The 20,713-nt window shown below is 42.9% G+C and overlaps 1 protein-coding gene across 5 annotated transcripts in view; it reads right to left on the bottom strand.

Moving 5' to 3' along the window:
- Positions 1 to 20,713, bottom strand: part of GRM7 (glutamate metabotropic receptor 7) — a 303,547-nt gene that overhangs the window by 32,547 nt on the left and 250,287 nt on the right. For all 5 annotated transcript variants that reach the window (XM_032995412.2, XM_032995409.2, XM_032995410.2 and 2 more), the window contains exon 9: positions 236 to 482. In XM_032995412.2, the coding sequence (XP_032851303.2) occupies positions 236 to 482 (247 nt within the window). The remainder of the gene's footprint in view (positions 1 to 235; positions 483 to 20,713) is intronic.

The raw sequence follows: 20,713 nt of genomic DNA, 5'->3' as shown, positions 1-20,713 counted from the left end.
AAACATTTTGTGAGGGGTTGCTGCCAACTGGCGCAACTCAAAAAAAGCGAGGAGGAAATAGAGAATTTTAAATAAATAAATAAATAAATATAAATATATATATATATATATATATATGTGAGACATCAAAAATCTTTAGCTGAGAGGACCAAATAGTACGAAGACCCTAACCCTCAAATATTGGCCAATGCCTCCCAACCCCCCGGCAGCCAACGAACAGATCAGCTGTACTTACTGTTTGGGTCCACGTTCTCACACAGCTCCGTTTTGGCTTCGCCGTTGGGCCTGTCGCTGGGTTTGTGCGAGAGCCGTGACGACATGGTTGCTGCTGTGACCACAGCCTTGAAGCTGCGTTTCCGTTTCTGGACGTTTAGCTCAGGGTGGAAGATGATGATGTACACCTTCGGCATGTAAAGCATCCCCAGGGCCACTGAAGCACTTAAGTTCATGGATATTGTAAGCGTGGTAGTTTGTATGTAGAGCTAGGAGACACAACACATGAGACACTATTACAAATAAGATGACTGGGAAGAAGGCTGAAGTATTTCAAACGTTAAGTAACCATTTAAAAGCAATTTTTAATGAGTTTGCAACCGAAGATACGTGGGCTGAGACCTTTGCACTGCAAACCACTGTGAGGTCCAACACACGTCAGCTACCTGATCCAGCAAGAGCCTCAGTGCTAGAAACGTTCATTACCCTTAACAATACAATTTCTGCTCTATGCTTATGGTATAGCTTCCGTTTGTTTATTTAAAGAGTGAAGATCAGATTTGGATTGAAATAATGCTGGTATAAGTTTAAATTTAGGGCTACTGTAAGTTATAGAAGAGGAACTATAATCATACAGGTTAGTAAAAAAGTCTTACTTTTACAAAAAATTTGAAGAAGTTGGGATTTCTTTGGTTTTACTACACTTTAATTCTCTACAATTCATTGAAATAATTTTGCAGAGAATACACAACGGTTTGTGTGCTCACGACATTGAGCTATGCTTATTATGAAAAAATAGTATATATGCAAGTCAGGGAACAGGTGCTGCCGTGAGATGAGTATTCAAAGAAACCACAAGAATTCAAAGTACGGGGCAGAAAAGCCTTTTTTTTTTCCTTTCTTTTTCTTATTATCTTTTCAGAAGACACAATAGATAAATGAGAACAATTCTTGTGACTTAAGAGGATTACACAGTTAAAAGGCACAGAGACAGCACAATACAGGTGTGAGGGAGCTGAAGAGGGAGCAAAGTCTCTGTGGGTCTTCTTCAAAACTTAAATATACAGTAAACCCATATAGATGGGAAACTCATTACACGTTGAGGGTGATTTCTTCAGAGCATTATTTCCTCTGCTCTTCCTATTCAGTGCTAATCAATCTGAATTTCTGATGGAAAAACTCCATGAATAAATATAATGGCAGAGTAAAATGCTGACTCTACCCAGGTATTTCCAAATTCCCATATTTAGAAAAATATGAATGTCTCCAGACTTGCTAGTCATACCTACAATAACAGTTGCTATTACGGTGATTAAGAGCACCATGGAAGCAATAAAATGCCTTACAGAAAAAAATAAAAAATGTGCCGTGCATGGATGTGCCTCCATACAGAGGTCGACAAGCAGAAACTGAAGTGCTTCCTCAGTTTCTGTTCACTCATCATCAGAAGGGAAGGACACCGCTGTTGTCAGAAATTTAGTCGAAGTCAGGACACAGGCACATAGCCCATCTCCTCTGGTGAAAAGACACCCCGGGCCAAGCTGCACCATTCGAGGCTGGGAGGGAGCCCAAGGGGTCACCTCACCTAATCCCCTGCCCGAGAAGAAGCCACCCCACCCCAGCAGCACTGCTGACAGGTGACCCTGTCTACCCATGTCCTCACAGCACCCTCCGATGAAGGTTCCGCAGCCTCCTAACCAAACTCTTGCAAAGTGCTGAGGTCTCCAACGCGTTCGTTCAGTCTGTACCTGAACGAAGCTGCTAATTGTCCTCTCCCGGTGGCACGGGGAGCAGGTAGCCACCATGCCCTCTGCTACCGCCTTCTACATATCGAAATAGTTACTGTCTTTTGGAGAACCTTTAAAGACCAGCACGGTAGCACGTTGCCCCTCGGTCTTTGACAGATAACAGGGTAATTTCTCCCAACTTCAGCCACTGGGAAGACCTCAGGCCCTTCTGTCTCCACCTAACCTGGATATTGCCGTCAAGCGGCTGCTTCCAACACGGTGCTCCAAACCGAGGGTGGTGCTCCGCTGAAGCCTCCTCGCTGGGGGATTATTTTCTGAATTTATTTTCTCGCACTGCTGTGAAACACGATGTTTATTTTTCGCAGTCGGGTAGTGGTGTTGCCCGCTGCTCTTTGCTGTAGAGTTACTGCCCGGCTGGTTATTCCTCACCTTGTACCTTGCAGTTGAACATTGTTACACTACAGATATATACTCTATACTTTTATTTCTATGTACATAAGCGCTGTGTCTATTTATCTTAAAAGAACAGTTAAAAGAGAAGACAGCTTGCAATGCATTTGCTTCCCTTGGAGCTGATCCTCCTTTCAGCTATGTTCACATAAATCAGCTGGTACTCAATTAGGGTCAAGTGCATTGCATTGATATAAACAACACAGACTTAAATATTTATTAAATATATTTAATAGCTCTTTGAAAATTTGAAATTAAATGTATTAAATATAACATTTAAGGGCTGAAGGGTAAACAGGAAGATACCCTCCTTATCTTCGAAGTGCTTGTAACTTACAACTGGCTTTTATCCTTGCTAAGTAAAACGATTATTATTTCTATTTTATAAAGAGCTCCTGCAATTGCTGTAGGAGCTGCAGGTACCAACAGCTCTAAAGGGCAGGAAGCTGCTGCGGCCGGCGTACCTGACAAATCGCGTTATGCCGAGGGTCTGCCTGATCTCCAGCTCTGTATTCAGACCACACAGCTCTCTGCTGATTCTTGGGAAGAAAGCTCGCTTAAATAATGGCTGCAGTCCTTTTCGTTTAGTCTGAAATGGATGCAGCTCTGTAGCATGATTTTAATAAGAATTATCTCTGTTTCTATATACAAGATATGTAACTAAACCTGACAGGCCCTGAATACCTCCTAAGCAGTATTACTGAGTGAGATCTACATTGCTACAAGGTTAGAAAGATCTATGTCAGTGAAGAGCTCTGTCAGAAACACAGAAGATGTATCGGTACTTCAAGGCGGTGTTTTGATCAGTAGTTATCTCAAACGACTTGAGTTCACAGAAAATCTGTTCAAGTAGCCATATGGTGGAAAATGCACGGTAATGTTTTGCAACTAATTCTTGATTCACTTTCCTAGAGAATATAAAAAACCTTTATACAGAAAGCAGGAATTTGGACCACAGGATGGAAAATTAAAAAAAAAAAAAAAAAAAAAAAGAAAAAACCAAAAGGTAACAGCACACTAGTGTAGCCTGACACACACCATTAGTCGTCTATGCTCCATCTATAGAAATAGCATATTTATGTTTGATTACAGATTTTCTCTACCCAAATCCCACTGCTTCTTTGGCACGGAAAACAACAGCTCCCCATAGGAATTTTGATAAACTTGTCAGTTAAGCAAAATAACTTTATATCACCACGCTCATAACACATATGTCTTAGACACACTGTGTGTGACAGCGACTCAAAATCCTAGAAAAGCAGAAGGAAAGATGCATTTTGAGTAAGAGCTACTTTTAAAAGCACGATGTAGCAAGAGGTTTTCAAATGGGTCCTCGGGAGAAGTGTTTGTTACCTACGCATGGCATTTCCTGAATTTTGGAGCACCCAACGAGTTGGATACGCAATACTAACGTTTCTTTCCAAAAAGAGAAGAACAGGCGAAGAAGGTGCACAGCAAGAGAAGAAGGGTTTGCTCAGCTCCTCTGGAGCCGGACCCACAGCCCGCGCCGCGGCCACCTCCTCTTGCGCTGGAGCCGGGTAACCGCATTCGATGGGCTTGTGCTTCCGCGGGAACAACCAGATCCCGGCCAAAATCTACCTCTGGAGTCCTTCAGCAGCCCCCGAGCCGCCGCTCCTGACACGGGTGTTTCGGGCGGTTGGGCGCAGGGTCCCCGTGGTGTCGCGGGAGATTGTTCCCGAGAGCAGAGGGCGGCTTCGGCCAGCACCGTCCCCGACGTCGTGTTCCGTGGGCTACACTCGTGCGGACCTGGCCTGGGGTGCAGGTGGCTTACCCCGGGCACGGCTTCACCCAACGTTTTCCCCTAATCCTGGGCTGCTGCGGTGGCAAAAAAAGCTGCAGCCAGCAGAGTGCCCGTAACAGGTATTAATTTTTATTTCCTTCTGTTATTAAGGGGTTGAAAGTTAAGCGAATATTTAGTCAAGGGGGTCTTCTGCAGCACCACACCAGCAAAGTTTCCTACCTTGCAAATGCTGACAGGAGATAAAAGGAACTGGAGAAAGGAGCTTTTGTAGAACAAGGCAAGATGAGTGACACACAATGCTTCTCATGACAAATGGGAGCTTTATAAAGATAAGGGAAACTAATAGATACGCTTATTATGCAGAGCCTTAGTTTTATGTATTTTATCTCTGCTTTGTGGTTTTACCAGTCAAACATAAAAATGCAGTTTACATGAAACTATTTCATTTCTTATTTCACTTCTTCTGATAAACTCTCTGAAAGCATTTTAGATGAATGCAAATGGCTGACTTAAAATACGAAGGGTAAGATTCAACCGACAATGGGAGTCTAATAATTCATGCATGCCTTTTACAGCTGGCTGGTGAAGCCTGTAGTTTCCAAACCTGAGATCAAATTAAGAAATTAAGATGCAGATTTAGTGAGAGATGCTCTAGCTTGACATGAATGAGAATGGGGATTGAACCAAGTATCGCCAGTGGAAATCAAAGCTTTCTGAAAACAGTGCTGTGTCGATCCCCGCAAGCCCACTCCCATGGAGGGTTTGAAGCCACGGTTGCTGCGACTTAAGGACCAAGTCATTCTGGAGGGTCATCCTCACTCACATCTCTCTCCTCTCTCAAGTAGACTCTGAATTTTGACAATTTTTAATTTAAACTTAACACGCTGCCATTATAAATGCATCAGACTTTGAAGCAGTGCATTGGAGAAAACGCAGCCCTAAGGTTATCTATCATTCACATGCAAAGGCACCTAGATTTTATAATTTATTTTACATAAGTGATTTCCATTTGAATTTTAGATTTCTATGTTTTCCAGATTCTTACTTTATTCATGCAAATGACAAAAATTACCTTCAAAACCTTGAGAGAAAATTAGACTGGTCCTGAATACACACATCTAATAACCAGCAATTTTTATAGAACAAATTATATCAATGGATGACACCGCATGAGCTAGGATTATTATCAGAAGTAAGGCGCTGCAGGATCAGGCCTTTTGGTCTTTGCTAACCCAGTGGATAGATTTCCAACTGCTGGGACATAATAACTGAATTTACAGCTGCAGACCTTAGCAAAGTCTCTTTAGGAGTCAGAAATATTTTCTGTAGGCTAACGCTTTGTATTCACAGTCTAATCAGGAGCAACTGCTCCTTTTAGCTAATTCAGCTTTCTAATTATGCAGTGAATTGTGTTATTTTGTAATATGGAAATAAAGTGGTAACTCGAGATATTTTTGGACTTGTGTTACCACAAACCAATTTATCTCAGTTTTATATGCGAATTAAAACAAACGTTCTTACATATGAAGTAGACAGTTTATAAATCTCCCAGAAGACTCTTCCAGGTCATCTGAAGATTTAATCTCATTCTCTACATTATGTTGTGCAAATATAAGAACGAGAAACATCTTTTAATAAAAAATAAAATTAGCTTCCACTGCTTTATATGTTTGCAAAAATACGGAAAGCCAAAAGACTTAAATGTGTTCTCAGCCATTTTAGTGTCGGATGCCCCTACCCACCGAAGTTACCACATCATTTTAAAGGTGAATAAAAAAAGGGAAGTATCTGTTTTCCAGGGAAACCTGCGTTTCATGTACTTTGACTTTAAATTGGCTTTGTTTAGGAAGGACCACTGGCCTTCTACCTCCAGGTCTTGGCCATTTGTCACCCAAACCGCTGCAAGGGGCTGCGTCGCCTTTCTGGTACGGCAACACCGGCTGTTAGCACGGCGGCCTGCAGCCAGGACCCGGGGCCGATGGCACTCTACAAAAACCTCCAGTCACAAAGCACCCCTCAAACTACGCTAATTCAAGAGAGGCTGAAGAGCCAGCAGCTTCTGGCCTCCTTCTGGGGACCCTTCCGCCAGGCGAGGCTCCGCGTGGCACAGGCTGCGGCCACAGCCCTGCGTGGGGGCAAAGTGCCTCCAGTGTGACCCCCCCTCTTTGGGCAGCACCGTGCCCTCAGCTGGAAGAAACCCCAAAAAGCAAACTCCGTTCTCATTCCCTTCGACAGCTGGATTTTTGGACGTTTTGGGCAATGGCAACTTTACCCAGGCAACCATGTCTTTCCACAATAATTGTGCGCTTCTAGTGTCTAAGAAATAGAAAATATTACGTGTGGAGCAGTCCTGTCAGCTCTCTTTACCAAGCTAGCTCAATAATCCTCTTTTCATGCCCCACTGAGGCTTTCCAGTAGCCCATGCACATCCCGGGTTCCCGCCTCCAGCTCCTGTGGATACAGACACACACTCGCTTTCTTCACTTGGATGGTACCAGTTCAACTGCAGATAATACCACGCCGCCCCGAAGCTTATCTGCTGACGACTTCCAGGACCCCTGCCTCCATCCCCATCCTTTTAAGCATCATAATCTGCTCAAGCTGTCATTTAGCAGTGCCCTTTGGAGAATAGAGCAGTTTGAAAAAAAAAAAAAAAAAATAACCAACTCTTTTCCTAGATTAGAAGGTTTTAGCAGAGCTTAGGGAAAGCGGTTTCCCTTTCTTTTAAGCAAACGTTAGTTTGGAAAAAAAAAACTCAACCACCACAAACCTCCACCCTGTGGATGCCAGGCTCCAGCATTTTGGACAAAAGGGGCAAACATCTGGCAAACGATCTAAAAGACAAAGATTTCCAGCTGCAGGAGGTCACTTAATAGATGAGAGACAGGGACTGCACCACTTATCCGCTGTTCTAACCTGCTGTTCCTAATGGTATTAATATAATCCACACTATATCAGTAGTTCATCATACTTTTCTGGCATATGAATATTTTATAGGCAAAAAATACTTGCGCAGGACAACACATGCACTCTATGACAAACACTAACAGTTGCAACCTAAAGCAGTCAAGCGACGTAACGTCAAACCAGGGTTCCCCGTGCTACTTTAATTTGGTCTTCTGGTACCCAGGCACTACGATGGAGCCCTCAGCTCCATGATCACACGTGCTTGTGCCTCAGGACTCTCTTCGTTCACGGATGATTATTTAATAAGCTCTTTTCTCCTCACTTTTCAACCTGTTAATTCCATTGCTCAGTAAGGATACCCTTTGGTCCCTGTCATGAAGATATAATGCCTATTTTATTTGTAAGATTCTTACAGAACTTTGCCTATCTATCTGTGCTGTTGTACTGTCTGGTGTGTACTCTTCACAGCGTGTGGAAGACAACCGTGCTCCTCTGCGCAGGTGAGCGTCAGCGGTGCCGCAGGAACACAACTCAACAGCAACGTGAGACAGGCAACGGTATGTAAATCGCGATGCTCACGAAGTTTTACAAATGACAACGGATGCTACCCAAGGGACGTTTGATAAACAAATCATAGTAGTTATGCTGATTGCAGTTATTACTGTACAAAATAGCAAGGCACGCAAATAGCCTTTGTGAAATGTCTACGGGAATGTCACAGAATCAGTCATACCATCTAATTATAAATTCTGTGCTTAGTAATTATACGAAAGGTGACACTGAAGGAAATGATGGGATTTTAGTTTCAGAAAATTTCCCTTTAATGGCTGGTTGTTTCGCAGGCTGACAGCACTAGGGTGGCTTATCCAACAGGCACTGCTCACGAACACCCTGGTCTGAGCTGCGGCCGGGCTGCACCTCCCCGGCTCACGGGGAAACCTGTGGTGTGTCGGGTGTGTAGGCTTTGGGGCACGCATGCAGCCCTATAAGATTTCTTTTTTTTTTTTTTTTTTTTTCCCTTTTTTTCCAAGCTAAACCCCATGTTTGTCCTGCAGCTCGACAAGGAGCTTCATCCTGAGGTTGGATGGCTTTCATCACTGAAAATAGTTGGTCTATTAAGTTAGCATCCTTTGGAAATTTTCACAATATTACATCTGACAGACTGGAAAAAAAATGCAGGTTAACTTTGTGGATACATTTCAGTGTAATGGAAAACCAAAAATAGTTCCACAGGAACAGTAAGTACCCACATAGTAACATCACAGTTCCTTTGGAGATATGAAAGTAAAGAAGATTAAAGTTTGGAAAGTAGCTCCCCAAATTATTTTTCTTTTACAGCCAATAACAACAATCATGTCTCACTCTTTCAAGAAGTCATCAGCTGTCTGCTGGCGCTCACTAAGCAAGAGCTCGTATCGGCACAGCGCTGAAATCCAGTGACAGGGGTGAAAATATTGATGTTCTGGCAGCTCTGTGGTGCCAAGAGATGATTCAGGGCCTGAAGCCCCAGCCTGGAACCGCACACCACAGCAGGACAGCGGAGAGTTCTGTAAGAAGAAAACCTTCTCACACAGGCAGGGAGAAAAATTTTGCCTTTAAATAGTATTTTATTTTTTTGTCAGGGCTGTTTAATACAACTCTTCCAACAGGTTCATATGCCTTTAAAGGTGCTTTTTTTTTTTTTTTTTTTTTTTTAATAATAAAGTGACTAAGTATCACAGACTGTTCTGTGCATTTTTTTAGATGTAATCTCTGCGTTTGTCCTTAGAAATTTAGAGTTCAAAACAAACTACAGAAGTAGCAACTGATAGATCATCACAAAAACACTGTGTGCCTTGGTGAGTTTCTTTCATCCATTTAACCGCAGACAATTATTATGCCTATTAAGAGAAGAAGGGGGGAGCTGGGAAAAGATTTGGATTTGAAGAATCGCCACCGTTGAAGCAGGAAACAAAATGGCATTAATCTCTTCGTGAAATTAGCCAAGCCTTGCATGTTATATACACTGCAACATCAACTCATCAGCTAAATTTCCACAGTTTCATTGCCAAAGGTGACCAAAAGCAAAGTGGCTGTTAGCAGGAAGCATTATATTTAATGACAATATTCAGTTGTCCTGGAGAAGTAAAGACACAGGGGACTCAGTGTAAGAATTACTTCTGTACATGTTGGCTTTGAGGACTACAAATAACCATTCTCTGCTGCCCTGTTCTGCTCTGGATCTGGGAGGGATTAAAATTCAGTTTTGCCTGCTGCCATGGGAGCAGTAAATGCAACACGTGGTGTGGAGTTGGGGCTGGGCAATGACAGCAGATTGAAGAGCTCACTGGCCAGCAATCCCTGGGGGTACAACAGCTGACACGAACAGGAGCGTGCACACACCCTCGCTGCTGTGTGCTCTGCACAACACACGGCCTCAGGCATCCTTTCAACCCGTGGCAAAACACGTGCTTCTGTCAACCTCAACGAGGCAATGCGACCTACTTCACTGATATGGTCTTCTCTTTGACATGCACCAGCTTCAAAAAATACTTGCAGAGAGGTAAAGATCTTTCTACTTTACCAGGAGAGCCCTTAGAATGGAGCAGGACCCCCTGGAAAGGCAGCAGTCCCTGCATGGTACATTGCTTCAAGGGCTCACACGGGGACTTCCACGGGTGCCATCCCATAGCCACGATGCTCCACGACATCAACTAACTGAAGTTTCATGGTCAGTATTCATAGCAACAAACCGAGAATGCCTCAAATGGAAGCATCTAAAAGAATGACTTGCTGAGGGCAAAATCAAAATCAAATCAAGGAGCTGGATGTTCGTGGAGATGTCACCATCGTAGCTCCAAGCCCGCCTCACTGCAGGACCCCCACCAAGTTCCTATGAAGAGCATTTCTAAACAGAAGTGTAAATCCCTCACAGCTACCTTAATTGTTCAGGTCTGAAACGTCCATGTTCACGGCCAGCACTCTGTGTGCCAGTGTCCCCAGGCCCCACCATCACCTCCGTCCCCTCTCCGGCACCTGCGGAGGAGGAGGAAAAGGGGGAGGAGGACGGATGACTCTCACCCCAGCTCACAGCGAGGAGAACAGCCGCTTCTCGGGTGCGCACGGGAAGCAGCACCATCACTGCGAACAGCAAAGGTGACCTGCAGAGTAACCACAGCTGTGCTAGGGACAGGGGCTCCCCCCCCCGCCTGAAGAAACCACTGATGCCAAAGCAAGCTTTGATGTCTGATCTGGTATTTCTGGCCACCTGACGACAGCCTGTGATGTTCTGAAAAGCTGCTCTAAGACCCATCATGAAGTACAGAGGTCTGGGAGAAGAACATGCCCAGAGCCATGAAATTCCCCTTGTCACAACCATGCCAGATGGGATCTCGCTCCCTCCTTACGATACGGTAAAACATGACAAACACGGATGCACAGGTACCACTCTGGGAGCAGGAGCACGAAAACGCTGATAAGCCCTCGGATGTGCTTACAAACGGCACCACGTCCACCGCTCCTGGTGGTTACTTGCTTGGCAAATAAAACATTATACACCAGAGTTATGCAGGTAATGGGCGTGATGAATTATGTTGCAATGTGTTTCTAGCAGCAGGAGGCTTAGCATACCAAAGGGAAAATTGGGGTCATATTCTGAAAGATTACCACCTGCAGAGGCCAAACGCGAAGGCAGACAGTAAGGCAGTAAACAGCTCTAAAAGGACTAATTTCCAATTCTCTCTGCCTGCACTATAAAACTGTTCTTTCTAATGTCACACTGTCAAAGCCAACTTAAATTTTCATGTCCTAAGAGCACACAACACATCTAGTTTTTCAGCTTGCATTTCGCAGGCAAACGTGCAGAGTAAAGATGATGTATGTATCTTAAATAGATTTTATCTATTCGAGCTAAATATTTTATACAGCTTCTTCCCTTACAATAGGAACCTCCTTATGCAAAGAATTTGCATACATCAGAAAAAAATAAATATTTATGGATTATATCCATAACTTGAATGATAATTCAAAATACCAAATGTTAAAGCACTTACCCTGAGGGTTATGATGCAGATGCAGCAGGAGGAGGAATTTTGTCTCTCCAGCCTGTGAGAGAAACCCTAGCAGCTTATCTAGAAGGAAATTAAATTATTTAGGTAATTGGACAGAGCAACGATGGAAGAGCATGTTGCTGCTTTCAAAGGCCATCAAATGGCTAAAAGAGAAATTGAAGCAGTATCAAAGACAATCCCACAAGTCAAATGGTTTATACAGACTATATTCAGCAGAGATTCCACATCCACTAGAAAAAAATGCTGTCTCTACTTTCTGTATCAGTTACAAAGACAATAAAGATGCCCAGGAACTACTTGGAATCACCGGGGAGTTGCTCAGCCAAGAAATGAACAGTGATGGCTCTGGCTTAAGTCAACAAAGGATTAAAGTTGTTTTGAACTGGTGACTCCCTGGAACGGACTTTACGAGGATTTCTGAATCTCATTGTCTCTTTGAAGTAGAAATTTGGCACGGAAGGATGTGCCAGCAAACCGATCTTCTTGCAAGGACAGTAACATCTGAAGCAAGGTCCATTCATCTTCACCACTGATGTCTGCCCACAACAGGAACATCCCAAGACCCACCAAATCATTTCACTTGGGTCACTAAAGGGGCTTCAGGTGATAAAAAATTTCAGTCACAGCTGAGTTTGGCTGTATTTCAAGCCCAGACAGAAGCGAATAGCTCAAGAAATCCCATTATCAATCCTCAGAACTGCCTAATCTCTCTTGCTTGACATTAGTGTTTGTTATAATAGCTATAAAATAAGTTACACATCACTAAAAGAGACAAACACAAAGTGCAACAGAAGTAATGTACATCCCCAACTTCTATTATTAAAATAATGGCTTTTCCCTCTCTCACTGGCTGAGCACTTAGCTTTTTTGAGCTAGAAATAATTCTTCATCTGTCACTTTTTCCAAACAAAAAAAAAAAAAGAGAAAGCCTTCGTTTCATCCTTCACCTTCACCGCTGCACTGCTAAATTGACTGACATACAATCTTGGCATTTTAGGGTATTCAGTGCCAGGCTTCAACTGCTGTTATAAATCATATTTCTCCACACTTATTGCATTTTATTCATTTTATACATGACCAGAGATTAGAGTTCAAATGAAATAGATTTTGCTATCCTTCTTATATTCCAAACATCACTAGTCTAGAAATCTTTAATTTTACTCACTTCAACTACTGAATAATTCAATGTAAAAGGAGAAAAAAAAACCAACCCTGCAATACTCAGTTTGAGATTTTGAGCAAATAAAGTGAGGATCCTCTGATGGCCGTGGCTGCATCCCTGTAGGCTAGTGTGTGTACAGGGCCCTGCACTGGGTCCCGTTTCCGCAGCAGGGATGTCCCCGCAGCCGTGGGATGAGCGGCCACCTCGGGAGGGCTCCGGGCAAGGGGGAACACAGGCTGGTGCCAGGAGCCGGGCATGCTCAAACCCTCACCTTGAATTCTGGGATTTGAGAAGGTATGACCATGAACTGACTCTCTTCAGGCAATAGAACACCTGCAATTACCAAAATTGTCACCTTTACCCTCAATTTTCAAGAGAAAATTTGCAGATGTATTAAAAAGCACCCCACTAGGGACATGCTGGCCATCCGGTGGGAAGCCAGCACTGCAGAAATGGTCACTGCGAGGCCCTGAACTTCCCAGAAATATCTTGAGGATCAAATATTGCCAGGTAGATACCAGGAAGCCTTGCCAGGCTTACAATTTTTCCTTACCAAATATTTGCTAAGTGAACACGAGGGCAAAGCTATCTCGCAATTTTTCTTAAATTATTGATGTATTCTGGAATAGAAAATAAACTCAAACCAAACAATTTCAAGACAATTCTATTTATGCTAGATGGAGGAATAAGCAAGAATGCGTATTCAGTGGAAGGTACTGATTATAAAACGACAAACAAACTGCAAACTAATGTGTGTATAAGTAAACATATAGATGGGCAAGTAGATGGGGGGAACTAAAAATATTATGGCTCTCATGAATTGTCATGCATAACAAAACAATTTCAAAGAAACTCACTCAGAGGAGTTGCCTAGCTTTCTAGAATTTTACTTTGCAGACATTCAGGATACATGGTGGTAATAAATAGTTCAAGAAGAAGAAAACAGTTCTTTTTTAAAACACAACTTTAGATGTTTAATCTTATGCTGATAGCATGTTATGTTAAACCTCTCTAATCACCAGACTAAGAAATTAAATGTTCTTAGAAGAGGTCTCTGTCAGACCAAAAGAGGTGTTTATCACTCGTGACAGGAAAACCTGAAGCAATGTTTCGGTTTATCTCTCTGGAGACGCCTTTCCCTGGGGTAAAAACCCCAAAGTTTGGAGAAAATGAAGAGGAAGCATTTAAATATGGCCACGGTGGAGCCTGTCCCACACTGCCAGTGAAGATCTGCCCAACGTTCATCACTGGAGCTCCAACACTTAAACATGCAGCGAAAATCTCTTAAGAAAACTGCACCACAGATTGGTGCTCCTGTATCAGACGATGCACCAAGCGCAAAGACTTTTGAGGCACAGAAGTACAGACCTGCAAAGTGTCAGCTGCCTGAGGCCACGCGATGTCCTGCTGAAAGAGTGATCAGAGTGGGGTCGGAGCACCATTTTGTGATGAGGGCATGGCCCAGGAGCTACAGCTTTCATGTACGGCTGGATTCGCAGGGGAACACAAAATGACTAAAACGACAAATTACCTGAAATAACCACTGAAGCACGCTAATAACACATGCTAATTTCTCAAATGCTAAAAAAATTAAGCTTCAGAATAATAATTAGCAAGTAAATCTCATTTTCATTTCTTCTTAGATGTTACTTTCCTCTGGTGAAGGAAAAATGTTCATGTCCTTACAACATTGCCTTGGGTAAGGCTACATAGATGCCATATAAGCAGAGCAACACCTGCATATAAATAAAATACGCCTAATTTTAGCATTGTTGTAGTAGTGCGGCCCATAGGAGCACCATACAAACTGTTGGCTATGTGTGATCGGAGCAGAGGTGCAAGGTGCTGCAGGTCTCTCCTACCCGCAGTCAGAGCACCAACATGACCGATTTCTCTTCTCCAGTGCATGAACTGGCTAACTTGATTTGCCTCCACAGAAGATCTTCTAGCACTGTTTCTTTCTCTATGCAGAAAGCACAAATAAATGTGGAAAAGTAACTGAATGACCTTTCCATTTATCTAGGAGCAGATCTTCTCGGTTGGGAGTAAACTTTCTATCAGCACTGAAGTATGCATTTGTTCAGCAAAACTTCTACTGACCTTCTCTTCAGTCAGTTTAAAGACACAACTTACAGCATCAAAGAAGTGATTAGTGATCCTGTATTTCTGGGCATACAGCTTAACCTTTCCTTGCCACAGGCCATCTGTCTTGCAGACACAGCCTTTGGGCTTTGGGGAAGCCACGGCCCTTCAGAGGTGCTGCATGTTGGGCACTCAGGAGCACAGAAGGACTAAAAAACTCCAGGAGCACCACGGTGTGCACCTCCCCACGGATCTTGTGTGCTGAAGATGAAAACATATCTGCCAAGGTAAACATATTCCGACCTCATTGCAATAATTTATCGGGATGCGCATGCCAGAAGGGTCAAAAGTTTCTCCTCCAGCCTTTGCATGGAGCTACATGGAGCCTTTTGGAAGCTGCATGAGAAAGGCAAGGCATGAAGCATCTCAAAATGTGAAGAATTGCCCTCTAAGGAAAAGCAAGACAGAAACCCAGAGACAGCAGCAGCTTATAAAACAGCCTTTAGTTCACAGGTTGGCTCTTTACACTTAGTATATTTTTATCAGTGCGGGCAAATGAGATAACAAGGTCTGTATTATGCAGGTAGGCCCCTTTGTCAAGCTGCAGGTCACAACTGACGACCAGCTTGACAATCGACAGCAGCTCATGTATCTGCACAAGGTTGTCATGGCAATGAAACGTCTGCAAATGCAGCTGATACGAACTGCTGCTTTGCCTTGACAGCGCTGAAAAATATTGCCAAAATTATTCATAGCCTGGAAATAAGAGAGGCGCAAATGCCCTAATGGTTTTCTCCCCACTATATGCTGTTACCCATTTTAGGTTTTGCAGTTTTGCTCATTTCTATTGCACGGTAAATCAGCCTTATATTGTGACGGCAAGCAGCCCTTTCATCTAGTGTATTCAGGTCTTGCAAAATTAAATTTACAATCCAAAATAAATATAAGCATTTTTATAGTTTCATAATCACACACAGAAGTCTAATAAGCTAATACTGCAAAAAAAAAGGAAAAGAAAAATGTCAAGCCCCAAACCAGCCTTAGAAGAGGGGCCAATCTCTGCCAGCACTGCAGAGCAGCTCTCCATGAGGATGTTTCTCCAGGTTTGACTGGAGGTTCCAATGGAGCTGGAAAGGACAACATGCACTCATGGTGCCTGTGCCGATCCTGCTCTGTGGAGGCTAGGTTTTCCTGAGCTGCCAATTCAGAGTCTTAACAAGGAAAAAAAAGAAGGTATTTCAGCCCATGCTATGCTCCTAATGAAAAGCAGGGATTCACACAGAAGATTCATTTTACAGAGCGAGTTTCAAAATTTTTTCTGTCCTTTCACCTTCAGTTTTGTCTCCCCCAATACAGCCATATGAATGTTTTATTTATATCCAGTCACTTTCACCCAGTTGGAAGGCACTCTCTGAAATAAAATTGCTCTTTTTCTGAGACAGTCCAGTTAATAGATTCCCTTTACATACACTCTCTTCAGCAACTGAACCTCCTTGATCTACTAACACACCAGCCTTACAAAAAAAAATACCCCAAACCATCCCCTCTCCAAATAAAAATCCTCTGGCCCTCCTAGGACAAGACTTACTCTCCTCCACAGCTGGATGTAGTATCTTTAGTAATTACATAATTCAAACATACACATTGGTGATACTCTCTTTTGATTTGTCAACGAGATTTCTATAAGGTTGCACCCAAATAAGACTGATGTAACATGCTGCCATGCTACACAACCACTGGATAGTTATTTCACTTGTATCGCCAGGTCTGGGAACATTTTCTGGAGAATTTATTTGATTTCCTCATAATTCTACTGGCTCGAGAGTATTAATTTCTGGGAGCATCTATTTCATGTACACACTCGTTCTGTCCCTACCTCACCTTTTATCTCAGAGCAGGCTCCACCCAGCTGCAGGGAAGGAGGTCTCCACCAAACCCTTCCATGTGGGTTGTTGAAGAAACCAAGTATTCCCCTGCACGAGAGCAGCTGGTGTGCAAAAGCCCAAAGCAACCCCAGAAGAAATATCTCGCCCATCTAACACATCTAAGAACTGAACTATGGCAACAGCCCTGCCCGTTCCAATGCTAATTGCGGTCAACTCATTTCCTCCATCACTGTGGCCCTGCCACAAACCCCAGAAAAGTCAATGGGAATCTTCCCGTGTCAGTGAAGTTTGACCCAGGCCTATGCTGAGAATATATTCCATATATTTGCATACAAAGTAAAATCTAATTCTGCTTGGAGACCTTCAGGGGAATTCAAAGTGCAAGCTGGTGTCAGCGAAGGAGTGGGGAAGAAAAAGACTAATCCTACACATATTACTTTTCTTTAAAGACCTTTCGAGTAGAACACTGGTTATTAAAAAGCACTGACAAATATATATATATATAAAGCAAACCAACTTTTTGCTGACTTTTTAAATTATAATGTAATTATTATTTAAACCAGAGCATTTACATATTGCTTCTGCTATTTAGAAACAAAGTTGTTCTGGCTGGAAGCGTCCTTTCTATTTAACAACACTATCACAGTGCTGCATAGAGTGCGTATGCGGCCACGCAGTTTCAGTGTGTTTTGGGATCTAAAGGTTGCATGAAAGTCCAAAGATCAGTCTGCAATTCTAGCCAGTCAGTTACTTTAACTGAGTTCTGATTTATCTATTAGCATGAAAATTATTTTATTTTCTAAAGTGCAAAAGTGAACAAAGAGTGTGGTAGAGCTGCTTAAAAGAATGGTTGGATTCATGCGAGGATAAGGCAGCAAAACCTTCATTCCTGACCAGTCATCATTGTGAATTTAAACTCTGGCAAAATAAAGAAAAATAAATCCCTGTATTAAAGAAAAAAATAAAACAAAACAAAACAAACAAATAAAAATTTTCCTTTTCCATGAGTTACCTGAGGACACATGGCTATTTTGATGGAGTCTAATATCTCAAAAACATCTACAGGCAAAGAGAAACACTGCAGGATGAGAGTGTTCCAGAGAGCAGCTGGAAAAGCGATGCCTGGGCTGTCACCTGGGCAGGACTCGTGCAGCAGCCAAAGCCTACGGGCTTCTCCACATCATCTCCACTTCCACGGTCTCTGAGGAAAAGTTTCTGCTGTTCCCGAGGATGGGAGCCCCTGTCCTGCAGTGTGACCCCACCAGGGTTACTCAGGGGCAGGAAGGTTCACAGGGAGTCCCAAATCGTCTTCATTCTGTTTTGATATATCGGTTCCCAAAAGACTGCATTCCTCCAGAACTGCAGAATGGTCAAAGTTCAAAGTGTATTGTCTTAGCAGTGGCAGCAATGTACTGAGATCTCTCCATCCTCAATTAAAAATAAAACACAACACCCAAAACTCAACTCCCACTCTGCCCCCCTCCAAAAAAACCCAAACAATCAAACAAAAAGGGATTTCAGAGGTAGGAGGTGGGAGGGCACCAAAGCCCCACGCCAGTTTCACCCATGCATGGCTGCTGACAACTTCTGCCAGCAAACCCCAGCATGTTCCTTTCTGAAAACAAGGTTGGGTTCTCCCTGATGCCCAAACACCTTCGTGTGAACACAGAAAGGTTTTGTGCCAGCCCATCCCATCACAACCCCTGTCCCCCGCCGCGGGCCCGCGCTGCCCTGATCCAGACCACGGGCTTCCCCGGCCCCTTGCGCCGTGACTCAGCAAGTGCTTCACCATAAACCAGACCCCATCTCGCAGGAAAACACGGTCTAACGAGGTGATACCTCGTCCTGTACCACCATACCGCCAGGAGAGACACGTCAAGGACATAGAAACGCTTTGGGATTTTTTTTTTTTTCAGACAAATCGTTTACGTTTTATAGGTGTGCACTAGTAGGTGTTAATTCTCTCTATTACTCCTTCAGATCTGTCCAAGTTCGCATTTAATTAACTAAACGACTTGAGCCATCCAATTCTTGTTGCTACTAATGTATCACAATTAGAACAAACTGTTGCCACGGCAACTGCTCAATCCATCATAATTCATAAACTGGAGCGAGCTCGCTTTACGGTTTACGCAATCCTTGGGTTTCTGCTACACGCAGATGGGCGTTTATTGTTATGCTAAATTGGGAATGGGTGATCCCAGAATACAAGATGATTTAGGTGCTCAGTTAAATGAGATTTAATTACAAAAAGTCTATCATTCTAGGACCTGCCAAATTCCCATGATCTCCCGTACTGTCAGGAGGTATACATGCCTATCAACACTAATCCAGCACATCAGGAAAGAGCCTCCTCTCTTAATTATCAAACATTGTGTTTATTTTATTGTGAGAATAAACTGGACCCCCATCTCAAATTTGATGCTGCGATGACAATTCACAGCAATATCTAAACCATTTTCCAATACAGTCTTACAAGGTGATACCTCGTCCTGTATCACCATACTCCGGCTCACAATTCCTCCTTACCAGCTCCAACCAGCTCCAAGACAACTCTGAAATTAATTCCTACACGTCATACCTTGGAAATAACATTACAAACCACTATGAATTATTTAGAGCTCCTTAGCAGTTTCATTTGGGGCACTTAGACAGAAAGCAATGGGGGATATTTCAAACGAGAAAAACCCGAGTTTTAAGTCAAATCAACTCACATGTTTAACTAATCCATGACCTGTCAAAAGTCCATGGCCCTCGGACCGTATTCAGCATTTATACCTTAATTAAATATATTTTTGACAGAATTAAAACCCCCACAGTTTATTGCTGTCTTCATAGCTGCACAGCATACCTGCTTTCACACTTAACTGAGATTTATTTACTGTCTGCTATCCCTTATTATGTATCAAGAAATAGATGTTGAGTATCTAGTAGTTCCCTTATCTCTGCATGAGGAAACCACAAGGAAGCTTGTAAATACAAGGCTGAATCTGTGAAAAACTATACCTTCTGCCAGCCAATGCAAGCCCTAGGCCTCAGGGGAGAAAAAGCATCCAAAGGAGGAATTTTTCTGTGCGGATGATTGCAATCAAATCAAGCCAGTCCGGCTCCCACAGGGAAGTTTACTTCAATAAAGGTTGTCTTACGCATTACCTTCCCGAGCCCAGTGACACAGCACGGGGCACTGAACAACCCCCCCGTGCTCCGCAGGCGCTACCTGGGCGCACATCCAGGAGAAGTGCTCATTTTTTCCCAAGCAAAGTCCTTGCTCGGGTCCCGCTTAGACTAAATCTGGAGCTGGGCTCTGCCCGACACTCGCGAGGCGGCCGGCAGCACTCAGCACACGGAGCAATTATCAAGAGGGATATTTAGAGGCCCTGACCTTTTCTTCTTATCCTCAGTCATTAACAGATTTCATCTTCCAGTCAATAAAATACGCTAAAACAACATCGATTTTGAAGTTCTGGGGAAACAAATCATTTGATCTTTCTGCTTAAACTTCCTTGGTCCTCCAATTAAGGTACCAGAATAAATCTTAACTACTACCTAATATCAGTTTGCACAAGACTTTCTCTCCAGATGTAATCATGTTTTAAGCACCTTGGCCAAACTAATTGATTTTCATTCATTTCTGTTAGCATCACCTAACACAATCTAGTGCTAAGATTTTAAATGCATTTTACTCTTCAAATTACTGGTGAATTATTGTTGCTAGTTAAGTTTGTTAGCAGGATCTGTTCCACTACTAAAAAGAGCTATCTTGTCTTCAAATTGTATTTAATTATCTCCATTAAACATTACAGGCTGCTCTGATGTCAAAAATGTAAATCACAAGGAACAAGAGGAAGATGATAGAATATTGTTCAGCACATATTTTGTCCTCCTACTCCCTCTGCATTCTTTTAAATAATTGTCTCTAACTGTAAGCCCAAAGAAGATCTTGTGAACGCCCGAGATACTCAATTCACAATACATACATTATTTTTTAGTTGTTATAAACACAACACGAACATTACTTATTTGGGGAAACTGTATGACTTGGGGGCATGGGCAGGGTTAAACCTCAGGTTTCCTCAGGCTGGCAGAGGCAGTTAATGGCTGAATGGATGGTGTTTAATGGACAATTAGCAGTGTCAGAAAAGCGGTTATTGCTGACTGAGTAACCTGTTCTTTGTAAATATGAGTTTCACCTCATATTTACAAAGGGTTTTGTAACCACAGCTACTTCAGCCATTTAAAGGCCAAATGCCAACAGAGATTGAATAATCTCTTGGTGAAGTGCCTGACATCATTAGCTGAAAAGCGCTAAACCTGAAAAAACCCTTCATAACTCTTAATCATGACCCTTGGCAATTAAAGAGGTCAACAAGGCTCTCCTGCCCATGGCAGCTGACCCCATCAATGGGAAATGTCTGACAGATGAGGGAGCTTGTATTGTAGAACCCGCTTTTGTA

This window comes from Tyto alba, unplaced genomic scaffold, assembly GCF_018691265.1.
Source record: "Tyto alba isolate M040663 unplaced genomic scaffold, T.alba_DEE_v4.0 Super-Scaffold_3, whole genome shotgun sequence".
Taxonomy (NCBI): domain Eukaryota; kingdom Metazoa; phylum Chordata; class Aves; order Strigiformes; family Tytonidae; genus Tyto; species Tyto alba.
Note: the sequence above shows the minus strand (reverse complement) of the source record. Positions and strands in the feature narration are given on the sequence as shown.